Raw genomic sequence first — 25,311 nt, 5'->3', positions numbered from 1 at the left:
GACGTGTGGGAGGAGTATGGATCCGGAACGAGTGACGTGTGGGAGGAGTATGGATCCGGAACGAGTGACGTGTGGGAGGAGTTTGGATCCGGAACGAGTGACGTGTGGGAGGAGTATGGATCCGGAACGAGTGATGTGTCGGAATTGTATGGTTCCAGAACGAGTGACGTGTGGCAGGAATATGGATCATGAATGAGTGGAGTGTTTATCTGGAATGAGTGGAGAGTGGGAGGAGTATTTATCCAGAGTGAGTGGAGTGTGGGGGGAGTATTTATCTGGAATGAGTGGAGTGTGGGAGTTGTATGGATCTGGAACGAGTGGAGTGTGGGAGGAGTATGGATCTGGAACAATTGGGAGGAGTATGGATCAGGACTGAGTGGAGTGTGGGAGGAGTATTTATCCAGAGTGAGTGGAGTGTGGGAGTTGTATGGATCTGGAACGAGTGGGGTGTGGGAGGAGTATGGATCAGGGATGAGTGGGGTATGGGAGGAGTATTTATCCGGAATGAGTGGGATGTGGGAGGTATATTTATCCGGAATGAGTGGGGGTGTGGAAGGAGTATTTATCCGGAATGAGTGGAGTGTGGGAGTTGTATGGATCAGGGATGAGTGGGGTGTGGGAGGAGTATTTATCTGGAATGAGTGGAGTATGGATCTGGAACGAGTGGAGTGTGGATCTGGAACGAGTGGAGTGTGGGAGGAGTATGGTGTACTTGCGCATTATATTTAATTGAGCCTGCCACTAGTTACAAGAATTTATAACCTAATTTCCTGCTGGTTTTATACCCGTGGGGTTGGGGCCCAAAGAGGGACTGGCCCTCCCCAAAAAGGGACGTTTGGGACTTATGCCATAGTAAACAGGGGCTTGGCAGCTATGGAGACTGAATGGACTCAGCAGACACTCTCATCTGGGAGCTCCTCCACCTGGGTGTCTGCTCCCCGCATAACTACCACATTACCCAAGCTGCCATCACCGGTGGGCTAATCGGCTAATCCTCTGTCCGGCGCTTAGTAAACGAATGCAGGACAGTGAAGCCCGGAACGGGCGGAACCATAGTGCGGGCGGAACTATAGTGCGGGCGGAACTATAGTGCGAGCGCCGGGGAAGCGCACACAGGAAGTGGATACTGTTCACGTGTGATTAGTAGGAATGGCTGAGTTTGTACAGCGGCGGATTGAAGACAGGATTCCTGAGTTACAGCAGTTGGAGAGAGTGGGGCTTTTCACCCCCAAGGAGATCAAGTGAGTCGGGTCCCTCACCCTACGGCCCCGTTCTCCCTGCTTTGGCTCCAGTGGTTAGGCTGAGGGAGCGGGGTAAAAACATCTCCTGCCGGTTCGGCCCCGTGGGTTACAACTACAGGCAAGATTTGGGATTTACTTTGTGTCTTTTTCCAGATCGGTCATCAAGAAAGTAACAGCTCTAGAATACAAAATAAAGCGGCGATCGGTTACTAAAGCAGATTTTATCAACTACGTCCAGGTAAACGTCTCCTTCTCCGGCTTTGATCCTGGCCGGGGGATGTTGTGTCGTCGTCTGATGCGCGCAGAATCTTAATTGTTGCATAACGACGGGATGGGCGGTTGGGTAAAACGAGGCGCGGGTCGCCATCGCTGGGAACGCGTCGGGTGAAACGTCCCTTTCCGCCGGTTTTTTAATCGCTGTTATCTTTGCTGCTTTTAGTATGAAATAAACTTTCTGGAGCTGCTGAAGAGGAGACGGACGGTGAGTGTGATGTGAAAGGGGTCCGGGGAGCGTCATCTCGTTCTTCTGCGGGGTCTTTTAACTCCATGTTTCCAGGTGCTTTTATGCTGCTGTTCTCTTTGCAGAGAATCGGATATTCCTTCAAGAAAGGAGAAATCGATTATTCCATCGTGCAGAGAATCCACGGCCTCTTTTATCGTGCCACCAATAAGTGGAAGGTGAGTACCGAGCTGCTTGTTGCTTCCGGAGGCCGTCTAGCTGGACTGTTTTACTTCTCGCCCCTTGGAGACACTGGAAGCATTAAATAGCGCATGGTTGCAGGCGTTCCGGTAACGCAGACGGCCCCTGCCCCATAGAATCGTTCTGGAGAAATGCCCCGTGTGCTGGCGTGCCTTTCCCGGCAAGGGGCGAGGCTGGCGCGTGTTTCCCGGCAGGAGGGGGGGGGTGAGGCTGGCGCGTGTTTCCCGGCGGGAGGGGGGGTGGGTGAGGCTGGCGCGCGGTTCCGGGGCGGGAGCGGCGAGGCTGGCGCGCGTTTCCCGGCGCTCCCGTACGCTACGTTTTGTATTGGAATTCAGTGGACGAAGTCGTGTGTTCGCCAGGTTTTTCTTTAGCTGTTCGTTCTCTTTTTCAGGATGATCTGCAGCTCTGGATGTCCCACGTGGCATTTTGTAAGAAATGGGTGAGTCTTGGAATGCGCTCGGCGTCACTTGGCATCAGTATGTCGCTGACTGGCCCTGCTAGCGAGCGCCGGTGTAATGCTCTGCTCCAGCTGCACGCAGAACGTCTCGCCCACCTCATGTTTTTTTCTTTCTAGAATTGCAAACTGGAGCTCAGCAAGACCTTCTCCTCTCTGCTGGCCGTCCACGCGGACAAACCAGGTGAGAGCGTTTTGTACCAGATTCAGGGTCTGTCCTGTTTGGGGGAGGGGGGGTGATGTCACAGAAATCTGGTTTATGAAATGCCGCGTCCCCCTAAAATGCTTTTTTTTCTTCTCAGGTTTGTGGATCATGGCAGCCAAGTGGGAGATGGAGGATCAGCTTTCGTCTGAAAGTGCGAGACTCCTCTTCCTCCGAGGTTTGCGCTTCCACCCAGAGTCACCCAAAGTGTACGAAGAGGTGAGCCCTGAGGTGTCGCTAACATGGCTGTGCCGGTCTTGGCCCCCCAGGGCACCGGTTGGACAGCAGCGTATATTCATTGGGTGGAGTGGGTGTGATTTTTCTAGCTGTGGGTGCGCGTCGTTGATGTGGAATGGGACTTTTGTTTTTTAGTATTTTCGAATGGAGCTGATGAATGCAGAAAAACAGAGAAAAGAAAAAGCCGATCTAGAAAAGGCCAAAATGGATATCGTAAGCAATTTTAGCGTTCTTTACTAAATGCTCATTGGGGACCTCGTCTGGGACACCTCATTCATTACTTCATTAAGCGACTCGAGCTTGTTGGGTCCAGGTCCAGAAATCTTTACATAATCCTGATTGTAGAGTCAATGGGGGGGGGGGGTCTTTGCTGCTGCGGTGGGCTGTTATCCCCCCTGCTGGGTGGTCTCTATTTTACATTTACCGATTATGAATGTGTTTATACGGCAGGGTGAAGCGGAGTATTCTGAAGAAATCCTTAGCGGTGGCCTCGCCAGAGTCGTTTATAAATCTGCAATCCAGAAAATAAAAGGTAAGAAGCGGAATTCTTCTTAATAATTTGATGGCAGATTTTAAAACCAAAACGCCACATTTTGGCCTTCTGTTCTCCCCCTTGTTGGTGGCGGCAGTCTGACCCCCCGGGAGGCCGTTCCATGCAACTCCTTTTACTCCACGAGCCGCGTGTGAAGTGTCTCCAGAAAAATACGATTCGTTTAGAGGCAAAGAGATGACGTTTGTATTTTGTACAGAGGTGCCATAAAATGAGGGGCAAACGTCTTGATTTCCAGTTCCTGGCAGCGTGTTGGGAAGCGCTTTCCTTGGGTTCTGTGCTCGGGGAGTCACGGTGGGCACAATGCTGCGTTTCCTCCTCCATTGTTTGTCCTTCGCCCGACGTCAGTGGGTGTATTTTCCTCCTGCAGGTGCCGCGTTCCATCTCAGTCTTCTGTCCATCGCCAAAATGTTTGACTTCACCCAGGACCTGCAGAAGGAAATCCTTGACGAGTGAGTGTGAGAGACGGGCCCCTGATCTCCAGGGTAGATGCGGTGGCTTCTGTTTTTAATTAGCATGCTTTGAGACAATTAATCGGACTCCTGTCTTTGTGTCAGTCTGCAAGCCGTCCATGCGCAGGATCCTCTCATGTGGGACTTCATGGCCCGCCAGGAGCTGGAGACGGAATCCCCATCTTCGTCAGAATACACTTCCAAGCAAGGAAAAGCTCTGGACGTGGGACGCAAGGAGCAGCGCTGCGGGGCGGTCTATGAAGCGGCGCTCGAGGCCGTGCAAACAGGTCTCGGAAAGACTTTATTCCGCTGCCGGGTTCCTCTCCCCGCTTTTACACAGGCTGGGTTATGAAGTGGTCGTTGTGCGCAGAATGTCTAGCGGACTGTTTAGAGAGGGCGAGAGAGTAATATGTTGGGGTTATTGCAGGAATAACAAAATCTATCAATTGCGGTGCATGCGCCAAACGGACATCTAGAAAACAATTCATATATTATACAATTTTCTAAACAAATACACAAGTGCCAGCGATCCGACGCGTTTCGCCCTCAAGGGGCTTCTCGTGTGTAGAACTGGCTTAATACGGACGCTGTAAGCTTTAAGGCCCGCGTGAATCCCTCACCAGCTTCAATTCGGATTTCAGAAGTGGGGCGATCGCGGACGTCTGCCTGGATTGTAGGGTCAGACGTCTGGAGCCGCTTGAGGGCGAAACGCTTCAGGTCGCTGACACTTGTTTTGCAAATAGATTGTATTTTATATCACTTGTTTTCTGTTTGTTCAATTCTGCATTTTAAACATTGATGCAACAAGCATGTATTTAATGTTGTTTTTTTGTTTTGCCGCACGCTCCGGAATGTATCGATTTTGTATATATTTTTCTTTTTGCTCTAACTTTACCAGCTGGAGGTGTTGTGGCAGTTCCTCTATTACATCTTTTCTCCCTTGATATTTTTGTTTATGTTTTCGTTTACGTGGTTTATATTACGGCGCAGACCAATATGCTATCGGATAATACTTTAGATTAGGACTTCGATGTTAGAGCAGGCGTTTGCCATCAGGTTGCATTAATAGCGCATTGAGCGGCAGCTTTGTGGAAATGATTCCCGGTGACGTCGGCCGCTGACCGACTCGTATTTCTTGCTGCAGCGACCATGTGGGATTTATACATAAACTTCTGCCTGGAGCGATTCAAGCGCAAGACGAACAGCAAGGAGCTGCAGCAACAGGTTAGTGCTGAATGTAGATCGGCGTCACGTGTGACCCTTTCTCGATGGCGCTTTATAGATCGGCCCTCTGCAGCGTGTTGCCTCCATGCTGTCCAAGTGGTAGGTTGGTCTCCAAGGTAGTTGAATCTGAGGTGCTTACAGTCTAGAGGTATAATGGGATGCCCTGTCCCCAGGAGCTGATGCTTGAGTGGGTGTAGTGGGGGGGGCCCGTCCCCAGGAGCTGACAGGTGTAGTGGGGGGGGCCCGTCCCCAGGAGCTGACAGGTGTAGCGGGGGGCCCGTCCCCAGGAGCTGACAGGTGTAGCGGGGGGGCCTGTCCCCGGGAGCTGACGGGTGTAGTGGGTGGGGGGGCCGTCCCCAGGATCTGACAGGTGTGTGGGGGGCCGTTCCCCAGGAGCTGATGCTTGAGTGGGTGTAGCGGGGGGGGTGGGGCGTCCCCAGGAGCTGACGGGTGTAGTGGGGGGGGCGTCCCCAGGATCTGACAGTCTGATGAGTGATTACTGTATCGGTGACCCGGGTGAATCGTTTTCCAGAGACGGGAGAGATTGTTTTCTGCGTTTCGTGGAGCAGACGAAGCCCGTTTGCTGTCTGAGGAGAAATGCGCAGAGTGGGTAAGAGGCTGTTGTGTTCACGCGCTGATGATCCCTGTGAATCCCCCCCCCCTTTCTTTTTATTTTGCTAGTTTTTATTATTTGTAATCCCTTCTTGTGTACCCGGGAAACCCCAAATGGTTTAAAATTTTATAAACTATACCCCCCCCCGGCTGTGGCGCTGCTTCCTAGGTTCTTCCACCGTAACGAGTGAGAAGTATTGTTCTAACACCTTGCACGGCAGTTAAAGCGTTAACTTTGCTGGCGGCATGTTTTTGCAGATATCCCGACTCGTGGCTTCCGGCGAATCTGCGTCTGCGGTGGACGTTGCCGCAGCGGCCACCAAGCGATTTAGTGGCTCCGTAGCTCTGTGGCTGCTCCGCCTGGAGCTTCTCATCCAGGAGAAGAGAAGTGTCGTGGCAGAAGTGTTTGAGGAGGCATTTAGAGATGTCGGGGGCCGGGTACGTCCACCTTTGTTTGTTTGCCAGAACAATTGACCGGCTGGGGGGCCGGGCTGGTGCTGTCCTGGTCCTGGGGGGGCGTGCAGGCTGCGGGGGGTAATTGGGGGAATAAGGCCACTTTCTGTGTCTTGCGCAGGACCTTTTACCTCTGTGGACATTGAGAGTTGAATGGAGCGAGAAACGCGGCGATCATCCAGACGCGACCGAAGCTCTTTACCAGGTAAACCCATCTACCGCACTCTGAACACTCTCAGCCGCGCTCTGTCTCCATGTCTGAAGGTCGTGGGGGTCTCTGGCCGAGGCCATGTTAACGGTGTGCTAACGCTTTGCAGAAAGCCATCTTGGCCCCAGTTCAAACTGTATCAAAGACTATGAAAGAGAAATACTTGGACTGGGCGTTCAGGACAAAGGGATACAAGAAAGCAAAAAAAGTCTTCAGCAGGTAAGCCGCCCATCCGCTGTGCTACAGTGGGGAGGAATAATGTTTTATGTATATTTGCCCTCTACATGATCTCACTGGCATCTTGCTCTCTGCGTGGACCTCTCGCCCGCCGTCTCTGACGCTCTCTCTGTGTCGTCTTACAGTTTGCACGAGTGCCGCCCATTCTCCGAGGAGTTTTTCCAAAACATGATTGAAATTGAGAAGGGGCAGGTGAGTGTTTGTTTGTTTGACGGGGCAGATACTGGTTCCAGGGCGGATATCTACTACCCCGGCCGTTTGCATGCAGATATAATTCATGTCCATTTATATAGCGCTGTACAGTGTGTCTGTTAATATTATTTGTATAGCGCCGTCCTATTCCGCAGCGCTGTACAATAAGTTCAACGCTCACACACTATGTAATCTCCCCCCCCCACCCCCCCTTTTTAGGAATCCTGTGAGATGCAGAATTTGCGGGAGTATTACGAGCGAGCCCTGAGGGAGTTTGGAGCCGTAAAGCCTGGTCTGTGCCGCCCGCGCCGCTTTTTTTTTTTTTGCGCGCCCGCCCGCCCGCGCCGTCTTTTTTTCGCGCGCCCGCCCGCCCGCGCCGGTTTTTTTCTCACGCGCCCGCCCGCGCCGTTTTTTTTTCTCACGCGCCCGCCCGCGCCGGGTTTTTTGTCACGCGCCCGCCCGCGCTGGTTTTTTTTGTCACGCGCCCGCCCGCGCCATTTTTTTCTCACACGCCCGCCCGCGCCGGTTTTTTTGTCACGCGCCCGCCCGCGCCGTTTTTTTCTCACGCGCCCGCCCGCGCCGGTTTTTTTGTCACGCGCCCGCCCGCGCCGGTTTTTTTCTCACGCGCCCGTCTGCGCCGCTTTTTTTTTTTTTTTTTTTTTTTGCGCGCCCGCCCGCGCCTCTCATTTAATGTTCTTGTTGCAGGTCTGTGGTTGGATTATATAAAGGAGGAACTCCGTCATCCCGAAGGCAGACCAGAGAATTGCAGCGCCCTCCACTGGAGAGCCATGAAGACGCTTGAAGGAGACAATGTGGAGCTATTTATTAGCCAGTACACCTTGTTACAAGCAGGGCATGTCTGACTGCTTTTTATCAAACGTTTCTCATTGTGCTTCCCCGGGGGCCCCATTCACAATTATTTCTTTGTTGTGTTTTTGCTGTTTAACCTTTCCTGGGGAATAAAGAAATCTCTGTAAAACAGCCTCAACCGCTTTACGTGCACGCACACGCCAGCTCACGTGTATATCATACATACATACATACATACATACATACATACATACATAATAAATCCCCCCCCCAACAGTGCTCTGGCCACACCTAAAAGGAGGTACAATTCAGACGACGACTCATTGGGGCTATGGAATAGTAAAGCCGAAGGGTTAGCAGCCCCCCCCGTTTTGTTAAATCTTTATTAATCTACAACCACAAACAATCGCCCCTAAAATGGGGAAAAAGCCACAGTTACTGGCAACGGGACAGAGAAGTGTGCGTTTGCAGGGTTTGCATTCACCATTATTGGGGCTTTAAGGCTGTAGAACCCTGTGTTACCCTCATAACCAGCTCTGCACTCCTAGAAAACGAGGCATCAGAGATCTGAGGAACAAAGAGGGACTGGGCAGACTGGACAGGGACACTTGGAATGTATCAAGGCCAGATTTCTCGCCGCTCAAAACGATCTCTCCTCCTAAACCCGTTCGTGGGGGCGTGGTCACCAAGCATAGCTTTTTGAGGGGCGGATCTAGAAGACGGCAGGGGCGTGGTCTGAGCGGAAGTAGGGTTACGTGTCTCCGCGGAACGTGGTGACGTCACGTGCGGACTGTGGTGACGGCTGGGTTAATGGAGAAAAGGGAAGAGCCGAGGGTAAGTAATTGAGTGAGGGGTAGTGAGTGGCAGTAGGGAGAGTTAATCGTGGGTAACAGCAGCAGTGGGAGCCGAGTGTGAGTGGGGAAGGAAGCCCCTCAGAGAGTGGGTGTGTCCCGGTGCAGAGCCCCTTGGGCACAGTTTATTCGGTGGTTTTTGTCCACTGGCTGCTGGGGTTATTGTGAGTGGCAGAGGTTGGTGCCGGTGACCTGGGGGGGTGGTGGTAAAGTTGTGGACTTTGAATGGACATTAAGCTGGAGTTTCATTCTCTGCGCAGGCGCATGATGCGAGGTCGCTCTGCGCCCGCGGAGCATGTGGTGCGTCGCCCGTCTCCATTCTTCTTCTAGACTCTGACAGAGGTAAGAACGAAATCTTCCGGTTACGGTCTCTAGAGTCTCGCGCAGAATTTATAGCATAGATTCAACTCCCCCCCCCCCCCGAATTTACAGCAGAGATCTTTGACCCTGTTGGACTCCTCTTCGGCCGTTGGACTCTGAAATCCCATGGTGGCCGTTAAACAGCGTAACTTGGGGCCGTTTGCCAGATGAATTGAGCGATAGGCTCTCTGGAGCAGAGCTGCCGGGTCCTTCTCTGCTGTTGCTCTAATCACAGAATGACATCATAGGATCCTCCATATTTGCTATTTCCTCAGCGGATGTCGCTTTAAATATCTGTGGCCTTGAAGATGAGGATCTCTACGGGCGATCTGACGGAAAAACACACAACTGCGGCTGGGCTCCGTGGTCGGTGGCCGGTGGGCTTCCGTGGAAAGGAGCTTCAACCAACTCGGGAGATGATGTTACTGAGAACATGGAACCCGATGAAAGCCCCGACTCCGAGAGGGAAGATTTTGCTGAAGGTGGATTATTTTAACTCTTCCTTTTTATCATCTCACTAGGATCATTCGTTCCATTACTGGGCGCAGCGCGTCGTCTCTGCGCCGCTGTCGGATCCCACAGAGGTGTGGTGGGTTTCACCAGCAGATGTGTCTTTGTCTAACCATAGTCTTGTTCTATGTTTCAGAGAATCACATGCTGCAGACCTCTGATTCTGAGAGTGTTGGCTCTGATTCATCCTGCGAGGCCTGGGTGGAAGGTGGACATCTTTACACCGGGTTTTTTCAGGAGGAGGGCGAGAAATGCGATGAAGGTTCCCCCCAAACCGGGAATATGTCAGGCTGTACTTACGAGAAGGAAGACTGGGACGCAGAGATGCTTGCCCTTGAAGACCACCCGTACGGTAGGACATTCCACTGAGTGTTACTGTGTTGTATGTGTGACAGTCCTGTTTACGGTATGTGGTCTGTAACACATTATTGTTATAACATCGGGGGCTCCCGTTTCTGGCGGATCCAGGTGTGGTCTCCTGCGTTCACACCCAGGATGTTTGGCGGATTTTTGGAGGTGATTGCACATGAATGCCGGTCGGGGTAATTCTGAAGCCGCCCCTATGTACTAATCGGTTCTCGTTACCTGCAGACCAGGCCGCGCTGGATGACGTCTTTTGCTTTAAGCCTTTAGTGGTCTCTGCAAACCCATGGGCAGACGAGATGCCTTTCATCCCGAGTGTATGTCACACTCCCTCCATGGGGTGGCGCTGTGTGTCTAACGCTGCAGTGGAGGGGCAGTTTGAGGATGCAGAACCATGAAAGGAGGAGAGTTTGAGAACAGCTGCTTCTTATTGGAATTTACATTTTAAACTTGATCCCCACCACGAACTGGAACTGAGGACTGGGCCAGAAGGTCAGGTTGCAAAGAACTTCTTGTTTGCATCTTTTGCCCAAGTCATTTTCCTTAGAAGAATCTGTCCGAAAGGTAATCTTTGGGGTCCAAAGAAAATCCACTTTTCTGGCCTGTGGGCAAAACGAATGACAGGTGGTTTTCATTGATTATGGGAGGATAGGGATTGCAAAATGCAAACCTCCACCCGGTGCTCGACCCGCTGGGCTGGCCAGTAGAAGTAGGGGCCGTGTATATGGTACTTGACCCGCTCGGCTGGTGTTAGGTCATTGTTCAGGACAATTAGTTTATGTATTTATTTCTCTATTGATGTAGTGATCTATTTCCTCTCTGGAGCTTTATCTACCCCAGAACTGTTCTCTCTGCTGGAATCTGACATTACCGTCTCGTCGCTGCCAGAACCAGGAAGCGCCTGCGCCGGAAAATCTACTTCTTGGATTCCTCGTTGTGACATATTCCACAAGTTAAATGTTAATCATTTTTCTGTAGTTCTGTATTTTTACTTTAATCTACTATGTGGAAATGTTCTGGCTGTAGCCACAGGGGAGGGATTGTTTTTTTTGCAGGACGTGGCTCGTAAACCTTATCCTGCTTTCCTCTGAAAGGCCAGGTTTTTGGGTCGGACGGCACCCATGTTACGCTGCTGGTTTCTTGTTCCTAGTTCAGTAGGTTTGTGGTTTATTTCCTGTTCCTTTAGAAAACAAAGGAGCTTGGAATAAAGATGTGAATTTCAGACACGTAGATTGTGTATGTAGAATATTTAACCCATCACATGCCTTCCTAGCATCCATCGGCATCATTCGCCTGCTGTTAGCAAAACACTATCACTGTTTGATGTAGTGCCATCGTATTCCAAAGCCCTACACAATGGGCACAGAGCTCCCTCTGGTGGAGCCAGGCGGGAATGCACCATCAACCAATTCCCAGCGCTCCCTCTGCTGGAGGCAGGCGGGGATGCACCCTCACCCAGTTTCACGGGACCATTTTAGTTTATGGGACGGTTCCCCAGCCAGACTCTCCATTTACATGCGTGAGATCAGAGATTATTCGGGACATTAAAAAGGAAAATATAGCACTGCGGGTGCAAGAAGCGGATATATATTTTAATGGGATGGCTGGAGGTGATGTGAATAGAGGATTTATCTGTGCTGTCCGTGGGAGGGCGTCTTTATAATAATACTACGCGGCAGGCACCGACGGGGATCAAGCCCATTTTTAACTTTGGTTTACGAAGCCAACGCCTTACCGCTAGGCCACCACGCCATGCCGTGTTTCTGGCGAATGTCTCCCTCGTGTGGCCGTTACAGGGGGTCGGTGCAGGTGACTTTGCAGTTGGTACCGATGGGGGGAACGAGACTGCGTTCGGTAAACAAATAACGGATTCCCTCTGTTTCATAACAAAAGCGCCTCCGGGCGACCTATCAAAGCAATGAGCAGGAACACTAACCACAGAGAAACTTATTGCGGGCGCAAAAGCCAACAGGCACGGACGGGGTTCGAACCCGTGATCTTCGGTTTACGAGACCGACGCCTTACCACTTGGCCACCGCGCCGAGCTGGGGTGTTAAAAATAGAACTCGTAGCTCGCCCTATACCGAGACGCCCTCTTAGGAGTAGCCCCGGACTCTGTATGTACAAAATGCTGATCTCTATCACTCGGGTCTTCCTTATGCTGGATGCATTGCTGGATGCATTTTATATAGGTGCTGTCTCTACAATCAATCCTTTTTATATAAAGTTGTTTTTAATAGATCCTTTTTCTATAGGTGCCGTGTCTATAATTATTCCTTATTATTTATGTGTGGGCAGTGTAGGTATTTGTAAGCTGGTGTGTGTCTAAAGACAGGAGTGTGAGGGCAGTGTATGTGTATACACGTGTGTATGGACAGGCTTGTGTAAGGGCAGTGTATGTGTGTTTGTGGGCATGTGTGTAAAGGCAGTGCGTATAGGCAGGTGTGTAAGTGCAGTATATGTGTATATGCGTGTTTATGGGTAGTGGCAGTGTATGCGTATTAATGGGCAGGTGTGTGTAAAGACAGTGTATGCGTATATGTGTGTTTATGGGCAGGTGGGGGTAAAGGCAGCGTGTATGTGTGTTTATGGACAGGTGTGTGTAAGGGCAGTGTAAATAAAATAACCTCTGTAAAAAAAAAATAGCTGGGGGCAACAATTTTCCATTCTTGCCATGGGGGCAAAAGGAGCTAGCTACAGCTCTGTATATAGGTGCCGTGTCTCTATAACTGATCCTTTTAATATAGGTGCCGTGTCTCTATAATATAGTATAGACTCTATGCATGTATTCGCTCTACACTTCATCTGTTTATATAAGAGCAGCCTCCCTCCATGATGTCTTCACGTTCTGTATTTAGCCGTACGCTGCATTTATTAGGGAGTCAGTGCATGGGGGGAGCTAGGGAAGTGATCAACCCCATGGATGTGTCTACAGGTTTAGGGTAGAATGTGGGCTCCCTGGGGTCCAGGGCAGAGCTGTGACTGTTATTGTGTGGCCCCCTGAGGACAGCATCACTGTGGTTGCTTCCGCCTGTTACCTGTCAAATGGTGGGGTCCCCCCTACCTATTGTGTATGTACCTGGGTCTAGGGCAGAGCTGTCATTGTTATTGTGTGGCCCTTGGAGGACAGCATCACTGTGGTTGCCTCTGCCTGTTACCTATCATATGCCGGGGTCCCCCCTACCTCTTGTATACGTACCCTGGCTGCCGTAATGCAAGTGGAATGAAGTTCTCACGCATGCATTTTTATTATAACGCAAATTCATGGGGGCAGCTTTACCCCCAGTATCTAAGAATTCAGCCACCCCCACTACCCCCGAAAGGGCTCATGGGGAAGAGGTCAGTATGGCATCCAGATTTGGGCCTAACAAGAGAGAACCGTGGCTAGAGAGAGAGAGAGAGCGACAGCACCTGGGCTAATAAGAAGGAGCCAGTGCCTGGGCTAATGAGAGGGAACAGGAATCGGGGCTCTCCACAATGACTCGGTGCCCGGTGGTGCCGCGCACACAGTCTGCATCCATCTCCGGCCTTTAGCAAACGGCTACAATTTACACGATCGCATGGATCACGCGAAGCGATTGTTCTAATGTTTGGCGCAAAGCTCCTCGCACTATTACTAGCGATACAATTTAATGAAGAATACAGCAAAGGTGCGCAGACAGACAGAGCCGGCGCCACACTTTAAGAACCAGCGCAGATCTTCACTCAACTTTGAGACAAAACGTACAAATCTCTACTTTATTTACATATTTACAAGGTGTGGAAAACAGTAAAGAAATGGTCCATGGGAATGTATGGAGTAGGATGAAGGCACAAACCCAGAAACCCATGCAAGTGATCCAGTTACTGCCCCGGTACATACCCCCTGTATGTACGCACCCTGCCATCATACAGAAAATGATAAGCCTTCAACAGAGTGCACACTCTGATGGGCAGGGGGGCTTGCTTTTCATAGTACATACCCCAAAATGGGCTAATGTTAACCCTTTATGGGTCAGCAACCCATTGGTTTATTTACAGACGCTATACATCTCCCACCGCTTGGTATCTCCAGAACGACCCGGGGCAGGCATCGTCTCTTTTGAAGTTGTGTTTACAAAATTACACTCACATGTAAACATATGTGTAGACTGGAACGTGCTCTAATCCTGCTTCAAATGGGACCTGGAGGCCTCTAGAAGTCTCTAGTATGCTGTCCCAAACAGTCTATGGTCTGTAAACAGACATGACAGAGCCGCTTGGCATAAATGTGGCTTAAAAGAAGAGCATTCATGTGAGAGTCACACGTATCCAGCCTGTCGAGCTCTATCCATCTGCAGCAGACACAATTTACATGCCTCAGAAAACGAGGGGATCATAAATGCAAATGTCATATTCACATTTTACCAAAACGGCAGAATTCCGGTGATGGCCACGGGCATGACTTCTACAGACAGATATTTAAAAGTGTGTCACCATATTCCCATCAGATCATGTTCTGTGCGGTAAAAGCGTCTTCTCCTCCGATTCTTGCTTTCGACAGAGGGGAGATTAGTTTTTTATTTCCAGTATGGAGGGGTTATGATCCAGAATGGCCAGGATGATTTTGTCCATGTATTGCCGTAGTCGGTAGTTGATCTCTTCTTGTTCTTTTAAGGCCTCCACGAGCTGCAAACAAATAATAAAAATGGTAGCGAGGGATTGTGGATAGACTGGGCTCTCCCAATATCTGTCTCTTGGGGAGTCGCAGTATTAAATCGCAGACTGTGGCCCCTGAGAAACACGTGTAAAATTTCTGTGGGGAGAACGTGTCTCTTACCTCATCCCTGGGGGAAGAACGTGTCTCTTACCTCATCCCTGGGGGGAGAATGTGTCTCTTACCTCATCCCTGGAGGCAGAGTCTATTTCAGCGGCCAAAGACTGAGCCTTGGTCTGGGTGGAAAACAGACTTTTTGCCTCATACAGACTGAGGCTGAGGATTTGGCCATTTAAGTCGTCGTTCTGATCCCGGAGCTTCTGGTTATCCTGCAGACAGAAGGGACGGTCAGTGATGGACACGTGTGAATCAGCGTAACACCCGTGTGCAACTTCACACATAAATAACATTGGCGATATTATGAACTCAAGCTCATGGTAATCAACCTGCACCTATGGCAGACATTAATGATGTTGCATGGGAATAAGCTGTGAAATTCTGAGGCCTCCAAAGTTCCTTTGTTCTGGAGACCACAGTGTCAGAGGTAATCACCAGTTTGAGCTTCCTGATTTCTTGCTCCAGTTCTGCTTCCCTGGTCTTGGCGTTGAGTTCACACTGCCCAGAAGACAAGCTCCGTCCTCTGCTCATCTGCAAATGGTCCAGCTCCTTCCTCAAGTCTTCAATGAGCTAAAAAATAGTAGTTTATTGATTAAAGAGATGGAGGACATGTCAGAGAACCGAATGATAAGCAGGAAGACACACGGTGTGACTTCTACAGATTTACATTCATGGTATAGCAAGGGTCGTGGGAGTAGCTACTTCCCAACTCTTAAATACTCTGTAAATACCAAATGAGCTGAATGCCCATTCCCCAAAGCCCAAAGAGCGGACTCACATCCTGAGTGGCTTCCCTTTCCTTCTGGAAGTGCAGCCGGCTCTGTCTCAGTTTATCCATCATTTTCTTGTACAGATCCATCTCATCTTTAAGCCGCAGACTGGTGTCTTCCAACTTGTCTGACATCCGCTGCCTTTCCTGCAGCAGCAAAGATTACATTTTCACTTTCAAGTTAATCAATAGCAAATGAATCAATAGAGCTCATGCCTCATTCATTTATAGATGTCTGGTATTGTGAGAGTTCTAGAAAATCCAATTAAAATGTAAAAGAGGAATTTCACAGGAACTCGGCCACTAAGCTGCCGGAGTGAGATGTGTCGAGCCAAGACCTAGGAGATGTACCTTTTTAACCTCATTGTGGGCTCAGTATACAAAGTTTGGACTGACAAGCACCGCAGGTATGCTGTAAATGGCAGTCTGGGGGAAGACCCCGGGCTGCAGAGACTCTGGCCCCACCGTTTAAAGGGAGTTTAAAGGTTTACGAGAGGGTGGCAGAATTTTGGTATTTCAGACAACTCTGAAGTCAGAGAAACCTAGACTCTGAAAGCAGATCGGTGAACTCGGCATGTCTCATCTGAGGCCCTGGGAGGCTCACCTCGTCTATCTTCTCTGTCTGCGATTTCAGTCTGGTTATGGACGTTATTAATTCCTCATTTTCCTCCTCCAGTTCCTGAACCCTGAAAAATAAATCACAATAAAATGGCTGCACCGATGCCTGCAAATTCCTTGGAAATACTTGGAATTTTTGCAGCACTTTTGAGCTGCTGGTATCATCTATCTTGCCCTTTCCAGCTGCTATCAGAGCCCAGGCCTTACGTACTCCTCGCTTTGCACTGTATACATTTGTCTAGGACTGTCTATATCTCCTTTGTAATATCCCTACTGATATTATTAGAAAGTTTGGGTCTATGACTAATCCCTGGGGGGGGGGACACACACTAGTAACAAGCCAGTAACCACAAACGTCTGCCTCCTGTCGCTCAGCCATTGCCTTATCCATTCAACTATTTACCATTAAAACCCAAACTCTGCAGTTTATTTAAAAGTCCTCTGTGGGGGACAGTCAGATATATCACTGTGACATATACTGCCCCTCCCTGAAGTATTATTTCTTACTGAAATCCAGATAGATAATATCAACTACCCCTCCAGGGGGTATTATTTTAGTTACCCAGTCAAAAAAAAAATTAGTTGGTTTGATGCGATCTCCCTGCAGTAAACTCGTGCCGTTCCTTATCTGTGCCCTGAGAAGGACTGCTGCTGGTACGCGCAGAACGGAATATACCACCCGGGGTCAGTGCTGAACATATTAAAGTTCATCCTGAAATGAGACATGTGAAGGTCTCTGAGACACAAATGCTTTGGCCATTACCTGCCACTCAGTAGTTCAATCTCTGTGTTTTTCTCTTTCTGGAGCTTGCCAAACATTTCTCTGTGCCGTTTGAGTTCCTCATCCATGACCTGGTCTGATCGCATCTCCTGATCTTTTAAAAGCTCCTCTAATTCATGGACTCTGAAAGGATGTGAATATTGTGAGACTGTTATCACAAGCTGAAAAGGGAAACAATGGAATTTTCCAGGGTATGACAAGGCCATCACCTACCCAGGATAATATATTCGGCCCACCTTCATCCATACAGGCCATACATTATGGTATATATATATATATATATATATATATATATATATATATATATATATATATATATATATATATATTCACCTATATACTGTATAATAGATGGAAATGGTTACATATGGACTACAATCTATATGTTAAGCATTGGTATATTTTGAATGGGCAATATCCTAGGTCTGACCAACAGCAGCTCCCCCGCCACTTACACCCATGGTCTCTGTCCTCTATTTTGTGAGTCACGATATAATACGTTTCTTTATACCCACTATCATTCCCACGTATGGCAGCTTAGCCTTAGTCTCTCCTTGTATGCGTTGCACCTTGTAACTGCCCCAGGCTGGCGCGTCTTACCGATGGACCAGCTGCGTGTTTTCATGTTTCAGTTTGCTTTTGACATCCCCGCAAGTTAAGTTCTCATTTTCCAGCTCTGTCACCTTCTTCTCTAGGAAGCTCACCTGCCAAAGCAAAAGGAGATGTCAGCAAATCCCAGATTACGACCCATGTCTACCTGCATTATATTGTGTGTCGCACACAGCGCATCACAGTTTGCTGCGCATGGGGCAGCGTAGCCGCACACCAGTCAGGATGTCCATGCTGACCGCTGCTGAATGCACCTAAAACGGGCATGTGAGCCTAAGAACTGGATCACGGAGCGATGGAAGAAGGTGGGCGGTCTGATGGCCGGGTGCGTCGCTTACCTGGAGAACACGGGGCAACGGGACGCATCCATGGAGGCCGCACCTCGCAACTTAAAGGACCTGCTGCTAATGTCTCGGTGCTGGATACCGCAGCACACCTTCAGAGGTCTAGTGAGTCGGTGCCTCGACGGGTCAAAAGGGGGACCTACACAGCATTAGCCAGGTGGTCATAATGTTATGGCTGATCGCTGTATATACGCACTCGTTAGAGCAGGCCCTCCTCAACTATTGTTTCGGGGAGTCAAACTGTTTTGACTTTTGCTCCTTGTTCTGTCCTGATTAAACAGTGTACAGTGCTGTGGAATATGATGGCGCTATATAAGAAATAAATAATAATAACCCTTTCAGTGATGTCATTATCACACACTTTGACTCAAATAAAAATAGCCTGACACGTGCCCTTCCTACCTTTTCGGTGATGTCATTGTCACATGAGTCAATGCTGTCCCGGAACAGATCCTCGGTGCTGCCGTTACTGCTGCTCAGGTTGCTGTTGTGGAGAAGTTGCCTGAGGACACCAGAGGTCATTGGTCACCATGATCAGCATAATGAAATTATCCCAAGACCATCCGTGGACTGCGGCCCATCATTCATTATGAAAGATTCATTATCAATAGCATATTTACTTAGTACGTATCCCTCAGGCTATTTTATAAAAATCCGTTCTACATACGCAACATTCTCGATGATGTGCACAAAAGCTACAAGACCGGAGAGGACAGACCGTTATCCCCAATTTGCATGCACTTGTCACATAGGCAGCCATGTCGTCAGATACAACCCCTTGGGCATTGGAGAATAAAGGACCCTCATACTTTTCTTAAGTGCTACAGACTCCGACCTCCCAGAAATACTGTACCTGCCAAACGCCGTGCTGGAGATCTTCCTGTTAGGGCTGCGAAGGGAGGAAACACAAGCTGTTGGCATAGAATTCATATATTGTAATCGAGCCACTGATTTCTACCTGATTTTGCATCAGAATCAATATCCATAACACAGCGGAGGCCGTGACGCCGGCAACCTGTGGTGTGTTAGCATGAGGCTGATGAGAGGCCATGACACTGACAGTCATACATATTCAGGCTCAATAATCACAACGCTTATTCTAGATGTTTCTTCCTCTCTTACCTCCGATAGATCAGGCTGTAAACACCTCACCTGTTGGCTTTCAGGCTTTTTAGCCTGGCTTCCAGGTCGTTCAGAAGGGTAATTTTTTTGCAGCACTGGGAGCAGTACATGTCTAGTAAGTCGTCGTTGTACGTGCGTCTCATCTTCTGCGGCGTTTGTCCCGCACTGTTTGACATAACAAATGGTTTATTACAACACTTCCTGTATAAACAGGAAGTCATGGGTAAGGTGGCAGAGGTGGGGGTTCCTCTCATTTGTCTCCAGATTGGATATTCCTTCCACCTATGCTTTCTTTACAAGATGTATATGTAATGTAATGCGAATTACACAGTCTGAGTCCAGGTATCACTGAGTGTTTACCCTCCCTGGGCTAAGGGTCCAACCCCAGGAAAAAGCTCATGCTTCCGATATGTTGTATTACGTCTGCAGCACTAGAAACGTTCCCAGACATCGCAGACGATGTGTAAAATGATCAAGATGTCTGTAACGCTTTCTAACCCCACTGACTCACACGCAGCCTGTTTGCTAATTAACATGACTACGTGCCCGTGCATGATTTTGTTTTATGGAGGCCAGAGTTCATTGGGTGTAGAAAACATGGAGCCCTGAATGGCATTTAGATCTGTCCTTCTACTTTGTGAATACCTAGAAGAGACAGACGAGCCCAGATCAGAGTAGGCATTGGTTTTGCTCTCGTCGTCCTGACACGGGCTGCTGGGGCGGTAATCAGCATCTTCACCTTCTCCGTAGTCTTCAAACTGCTCCTCGTTACTGATTAAGGAGGCCGTGGAGTGCGTTGAGAAATCAGCTGACGGGTTCAGGAGGATTCTAGGGAAATATCATTTCATTTAATATCGTCAATGTTAAGACGTTATTAATTCCCCAAAACCCCCTCAAACCACATCTGGCTCAGGCCGATATATATAATGCACACGCACATACGTGGACAAACATTCACACACGCACACATATATAGCGGAAACAATACAGGTCCCACTTACCGGTCTCTAGGGAGGTAGAGGCCATCCAGCTCTCCAGTCTTGTCTTCACTCGGACCCTCGTCTGATGTTTCCGAGCTCTGAGTGCTCTCAATGGCGCTGTCCGGATCGGACTCATGGAGGAGTCCACACTGCGGCAATGTAATCCGGTCTTCGTCTGGATACGACTCGGAATCGCTGTACGTGCTCTGCCGGTCCATGGAGATCCCGTCTGGCAGCTCAGTGCTCTGTTCCTACACAAGGAGACAACATGCAACTTACAGCTGCAAATGCAACATCACAGAGCGAACACCTTCGGATCATAGGCATTATCGTCAATGATTCCCAACCTTGAGAAGCGCTAAGGTGTATAAAATAGACTGCGTTTGCTGTAAGGAGGACTTCCTCACCACGGAGAACGCCAAAAGGAAGCTCCGCTCTGGCTACGGATGGTGAACCGCGTACAGTAAACACTACTTACCTCTCAATTACATGCTCTAGGACACGATTGAGGGGCTGAAAGGGTCCCTCTTTCTCACCCTAATTTCTCTTATTAACAACCTGAGAAGCAGAAGGCGCCAGTTACCCCGTTATGCAGGACGCAGCTTCCATAGAAACGGTAACCGGCAGTGACCCTGATATTATTCTTCCGGGGCTTCCTCTCAGTACATCTCCCAGAATTATGAAGAAGCTTTCAAAATCCAGCTTTCTACATTCCTCCTGCCCCGCTCATTGCCTGTTCTCCTCTGCCCCGCTCATTGCCTGTTCTCCTCTGCCCCAACCTGGGGGGGAGGGGGGTGTATTGCTGGCACAGCACCCTCCCCTTGTCCCTGTGGGGGGTATTGCTGGCACAGCACCCTCACCTTGTCCCTGTGGGGGGTATTGCTGGCACAGCACCCTCACCTTGTCCCTGTGGGGGGTATTGCTGGCACAGCACCCTCACCTTGCAGCACCCTCACATTGTCCCTGTAGGGGGCATTGCTGGCACAGCACCCTCACCTTGTCCCTCTGGGGGGTATTGCGCTCGGGATGAGCTCTTCCGATCACTCTGTGGGACTCAGAATCGGACCCGCCCATTGCCACCGTTGCTGGGTGACAAGAAGCGTCTCTAGGGCTGCGCATCTCAATTACGTCATCAGGTCGCGTGTCAGGAGAGGAAGGAGTTTCGGGCCAGTCTCACTGGCCACGCTCACTCCTAACTCCGCCTGGATACAGACAGGAGCTGCGCGTGCGCCACATGTAAACGGTATGACGTGTGTAACATGTAAATAGCATGACTCATACAATATGCGTATAACATGTAAACGGCATGCTTGTGTAACATGTAAAAAAACATGACTTATACAATATTTATATAACATGTAAGCTGCATGATTCTCACAGCATGTATATAACATGAAAACAGCAGTGTGTACCGGTAAATAGTATTATCCCTGCATGGTCTGGGCAATTGTGGGGGTCTCCCGAACAGGCCTCTTATCACCTGCCTGGAATTTGGTACTGTTCCTCTTAAAATGGGCCACTTGGCAGCTATAGTTGTTAAGGGGAATGTGATTGTCTCCTCGTTCTCCTTTTAAAGGAACCCCAGTCGGCCCTCCTACCGATGAAATAATGTGGCGGACGGCACTCTGTAAGGATATCCATTCATTTATATTTCTACCTTAGGGAGAAGCTGCAGCTCATGGGGTCTGACCCTTCGCCCACTGGCTGAAGCAGCCAATTAGTGTAAGGAAACAACTGGGAGCGCTTTCTACGCATGTGCTTGGGGGTCTTATTAGTGCTCGGGAAGTCCCCAGCTCGGTGGGCCGTCTCGGGAATTCCCCAGCTCGGGGGCCGTCTCGGGAATTCCCCAGCTCGGGGGCCGTCTCGAGAAGTCTGGCTGGGGTTGTAGAACTCTGTTACCTGGTGGTAGAAATCCACATATCCCGTGTGATATTGAGGGCGTTCTCCGTGTTTTACCCCCAGCACTCCATACACCAGCTCATCACGCCCTGGAAGAAAAAGGATCTGTCACCATTTTCTCCTCCGTGGGGACAGGAAACCGCCCCAAGCCCCTTCATCACGGATTACATGTATGATGTGACAAGAAATCCCAACCTTTAATCGCGAACACTCCGCGGCAAAAGTCCTTGAAATTTATTCTTCCCAAGTCATTTGGGTCCAAGAATTTAACAAGTTTCTCCACCTATTGGGGGGAAAAAGATTTAATGTCTTTCCAAATCCCCGCGAAGACGCCCGCAGACACACCCAGAAGCCTGCATCCCTGCACATTGGCCCCAAAACACACGCAGACGCCCCCATTCCCGCCCATTCGCCCCAAAACACACGCAGACACCCGCATTCCCGCACATTCGCCCCCAAACACACGCAGACTCCCACATTCCCACACATTCGCCCACATGCACACGTAGACGCTCGCATACACACCCAGTAGCCCACATCCCAGCGCGTTGGCCCCAAAACACACGCAGATGCCCGCATTCCTGCACATTGGCCCCAAAACACACACAGACGCCCGCATTCGCTCCCATACACACGCAGATGCCCACATTCTCGCACATTGGCCCCAAAACACACACAGACGCCCGCATTCGCTCCCATACACACGCAGATGCCCGCATTCCCGCACATTGGCCCTCAAACGCACGCAGATGCCCACATTCTACCCATACACACGCAGATGCCCGCATTCACGCACGGACACCCACATACACATGTAGACTCCCACATTCGCCCCCATACACACGCAGTGTCACAAAGCCTTCTGCAGCATTCGCATGATGACCGGGTCCTTCCTGTGCTCCATGAGCGGGTTTTCCGGAAGCGCGCTGTGGATAGACCTGCATAGTGTGCGGACGGCAGCCTTTGGTGCCCGTATTAGGGAGCCCTTTGCCAGTCGTGGCCCCGGATCTCCCCCGCCTCCGGAGTCTCGGCGGCTGCTGTGCGTTTGCGGCAGAGATGGTGCTTAGGGCCCCCAGAGGGTACGGGGGTAAAATAGAATCAGCCCATTTTAATGGCGATCATGAATAACATGATTTATTAAACTCGTTATTTGTGCTGCAGTGATTGCATTTAATTGCTCATTAAAACACTTTGCAGTAGGGGCCCTACATCTTTCTAGCTAGGGCCCCGAAAACCCTAGAGCCATTAGAGCTAGAATGACTCAATCTAAAATCAAATCTGAATTAAGACGGGAGGACCAAATAAGGATTTTAAATCCGGAAAGAAATGGGCAGATCTGCCGTAAAATCCGGTCTCCCCGACCCCTCCCAAAGCGGGGGGATTTTTGGGGAGATGTGCGATGAATAGCCACCGGTCTGCGCAGCCGGTAAAGCCCGGTGTCCTCACCTCATCTCCCCGAGCAAACTGTAGCCCCAGATCCATGAAATGTTCCACCTTGATAAAGCCGTCAGCATCTTCATCGCACACGTCGAAGACCTGCTTCAGCCTCCTGAGGAAGTGCAGGAGATGCTGCTGGGTCCCCGCGCCGAGGCCCGCACACTCCATCAGGGAGACTAGCAGCAGCTTGGAACGCGGAGCCTGGGCACAGCCGCCATCATCACTTCATCATGAGCTGGAGCCGGGGAGAAGCGGGGAGGAGTGGAAGAGAGAGAGAGAGACAGACATGGGAGGAGGGATGGAGGGATCCAGAGAAGGAGCGGGAGGGGAGAAAGCAGGAGAAGAGATGAAGATGCGTGAGGATGGTGGATGGCACAGGGCAAAAAAGAGGAAAAGGCAGAGAATGACACCGGGGATACGGCCGTCTTTACCTAGCAACGTTTAAATGAAGGGGCAGAATTCGGTGTAACGTATAAGGGGGCTGCTGTATTCAGTGTAAGGGGGCTGCTGTATTTGGTGTAACGTATAAGGGGGCTGCTGTATTCGGTGTAACGTGTAAGGGGGCTGCTGTATTCGGTGTAAGGGGGCTGCTGTATTTGGTGTAACGTACAAGGGGGCTGCTGTATTCGGTGTAAGGGGGCTGCTGTATTTGGTGTAACGTATAAGGGGGCTGCTGTATTCGGTGTAACGTGTAAGGGGGCTGCTGTATTCGGTGTAAGGGGGCTGCTGTATTTGGTGTAACGTATAAGGGGGCTGCTGTATTCGGTGTAACGTGTAAGGGGGCTGCTGTATTTGGTGTAACGTGTAAGGGGGCTGCTGTATTCAGTGTAAGGGGGCTGCTGTATTCGGTGTAAGGGGGGCTGCTGTATTCGGTGTAAGGGGGCTGCTGTATTTGGTGTAACGTATACGGGGGCTGCTGTATTCAGTGTAACGTATAAGGGGGCTGCTGTATTCGGTGTAAGGGGGCTGCTGTATTTGGTGTAACGTATAAGGGGGCTGCTGTATTCGGTGTAAGGGGGCTGCTGTATTCGGTGTAACGTACAAGGGGGCTGCTGTATTCGGTGTAACGTATAAGGGAGCTGCTGTATTCGGTGTAAGGGGGCTGCTGTATTTGGTGTAACGTGTAAGGGGGCTGCTGTATTCGGTATAACGTATAAGGGGCTGCTGTATTCGGTGTTACGTATAAGGGGGCTGCTGTATTCGGTATAACATATGAGGGGGCTCCTGAATTTAGTGCAGTGTATAAGGGGCTGCTGTATTCGGTATAACGTATAAGGGGGCTGCTGTATTCAGTGTAACGTATAAGGGGGCTGCTGTATTCGGTGTAAGGGGGCTGCTGTATTCGGTGTAACGTATAAGGGGGCTGCTGTATTCGGTGTAACGTATAAGGGAGCTGCTGTATTCGGTATAAAATAGGGGGCTGCTGAATTTAGTGCAGTGTATAAGGGGCTGCTGTATTCGGTATAACATATAAGGGGGCTGCTGTATTCGGTATAACATATAAGGGGGCTGCTGTATTCGGTGCAACGTATAAGGGGCTGCTGTATTCGGTATAACGTATGAGGGGGCTGCTGTATTCGGTATAACGTATGAGGGGGCTGCTGTATTCGGTGTAACGTATAAGGGGGCTGCTGTATTCGGTGTAACATATGAGGGGGCTGCTGTATTCGGTATAACGTGTAAGGGGGCTGCTGTATTCGGTGGAACGTGAAAGGGGGCTGCTGTATTCAGTGTAACGTATGAGGGGGCTGCTGTATTCGGTGGAACTTATAAGGGGCCTGCTGTATTCGGTGGAACGGATAAGTGGCCTGCTGTATTCGGTGGAACGTATAAGGGGCCTGCTGTATTCGGTGGAATGTATAAGGGGGCTGCTGTATTCGGTGTAACGTATAAGGGGGCTGTTGCATTCGGTGTAAGGGGGCTGCTGTATTCGGTGGAACGTATAAGGGGGCTGCTGTATTCGGTATAACGTATAAGGGGCTGCTGTATTCGGTATAACGTGTAAGGGGGGCTGCTGTATTCGGTGTAACGTATACGGGGACTGCTGTATTCGGTGTAACATATAAGGGGGCTGCTGAATTTAGTGTGCTGTATAAGGGGGCTGCTGAATTTAGTGCGCTGTATAAGGGGGCTGCTGAATTTAGTGCACTGTATAAGGGGGCTGTATTATATGAGGGGGCTGTGTCTGGTGCATTGTCTAGGGGCCACCGAATATACTGTAACGTACAGTGCGCTTTATCTATACAAGTGTTATTTAGGGCTGGCTGCTGAATTCAGTGCAATGTGTAGGGGTGGGCTGCTGAA

The 25,311-nt window shown here is 50.0% G+C and overlaps 2 protein-coding genes and 1 non-coding gene across 3 annotated transcripts; 1 reads left to right on the top strand and 2 right to left on the bottom strand.

The window, feature by feature from the left end:
* Positions 1–859: 859 nt before the first annotated feature.
* On the top strand, positions 860–7,741 carry UTP6 (UTP6 small subunit processome component). The gene is made up of 19 exons (XM_053452950.1): positions 860–1,241; positions 1,395–1,479; positions 1,681–1,722; positions 1,827–1,919; positions 2,333–2,380; positions 2,516–2,579; positions 2,698–2,816; positions 2,970–3,047; positions 3,285–3,366; positions 3,755–3,836; positions 3,942–4,123; positions 4,981–5,060; positions 5,593–5,670; positions 5,931–6,110; positions 6,247–6,330; positions 6,443–6,552; positions 6,696–6,762; positions 6,982–7,054; positions 7,468–7,741. The coding sequence occupies exons 1-19, from the start codon at positions 1,150–1,152 to the stop codon at positions 7,623–7,625; spliced, it is 1,797 nt and encodes a 598-aa protein (XP_053308925.1). The 5' UTR covers positions 860–1,149; the 3' UTR covers positions 7,626–7,741.
* A 3,885-nt stretch (positions 7,742–11,626) lies between these two features.
* Positions 11,627–11,698, bottom strand: TRNAT-CGU (transfer RNA threonine (anticodon CGU)). The gene has a single exon. It is a non-coding gene; the product is annotated as a tRNA-Thr (tRNA).
* Positions 11,699–14,177: 2,479 nt separating this feature from the next.
* Positions 14,178–23,267, bottom strand: RAB11FIP4 (RAB11 family interacting protein 4). Its single transcript, XM_053453411.1, has 15 exons — positions 23,017–23,267; positions 21,766–21,853; positions 21,571–21,659; positions 19,693–19,922; positions 19,337–19,519; positions 18,722–18,856; positions 18,423–18,458; positions 17,972–18,071; positions 17,217–17,320; positions 16,599–16,739; positions 15,822–15,903; positions 15,227–15,364; positions 14,884–15,018; positions 14,517–14,660; positions 14,178–14,303 (listed from the first exon to the last, which is right to left on the bottom strand). Exons 1-15 carry the CDS (start codon positions 23,173–23,175, stop codon positions 14,187–14,189), a joined length of 1,881 nt encoding a protein of 626 aa, XP_053309386.1. The 5' UTR covers positions 23,176–23,267; the 3' UTR covers positions 14,178–14,186.
* Positions 23,268–25,311: the final 2,044 nt, after the last annotated feature.

Source organism: Spea bombifrons, chromosome 13 (genome assembly GCF_027358695.1).
Source record: "Spea bombifrons isolate aSpeBom1 chromosome 13, aSpeBom1.2.pri, whole genome shotgun sequence".
Lineage (NCBI taxonomy): Eukaryota > Metazoa > Chordata > Amphibia > Anura > Pelobatidae > Spea > Spea bombifrons.
The sequence above is the reverse complement of the archived record's forward strand: the minus strand, read 5'-3'. Positions and strand labels throughout refer to the sequence as shown.

Coding starts and splice junctions, on each gene's coding strand:
- UTP6 (XM_053452950.1), top strand. CDS start 1,150: ATGGCTGAGTTTGTACAGCGGCGGATTGAAGACAGGATTCCTGAGTTA. Junction 3,367..3,754: donor TGCAATCCAGAAAATAAAAG/GTAAGAAGCGGA, acceptor TTCCTCCTGCAG/GTGCCGCGTTCCATCTCAGT. Junction 4,124..4,980: donor GCTCGAGGCCGTGCAAACAG/GTCTCGGAAAGA, acceptor TTCTTGCTGCAG/CGACCATGTGGGATTTATAC.
- RAB11FIP4 (XM_053453411.1), bottom strand. CDS start 23,175: ATGGAGTGTGCGGGCCTCGGCGCGGGGACCCAGCAGCATCTCCTGCAC. Junction 19,923..21,570: donor ATGTGGATTTCTACCACCAG/GTAACAGAGTTC, acceptor CTCCTTGTGTAG/GAACAGAGCACTGAGCTGCC. Junction 14,304..14,516: donor ACTCTGCCTCCAGGGATGAG/GTAAGAGACACA, acceptor ATTTGTTTGCAG/CTCGTGGAGGCCTTAAAAGA.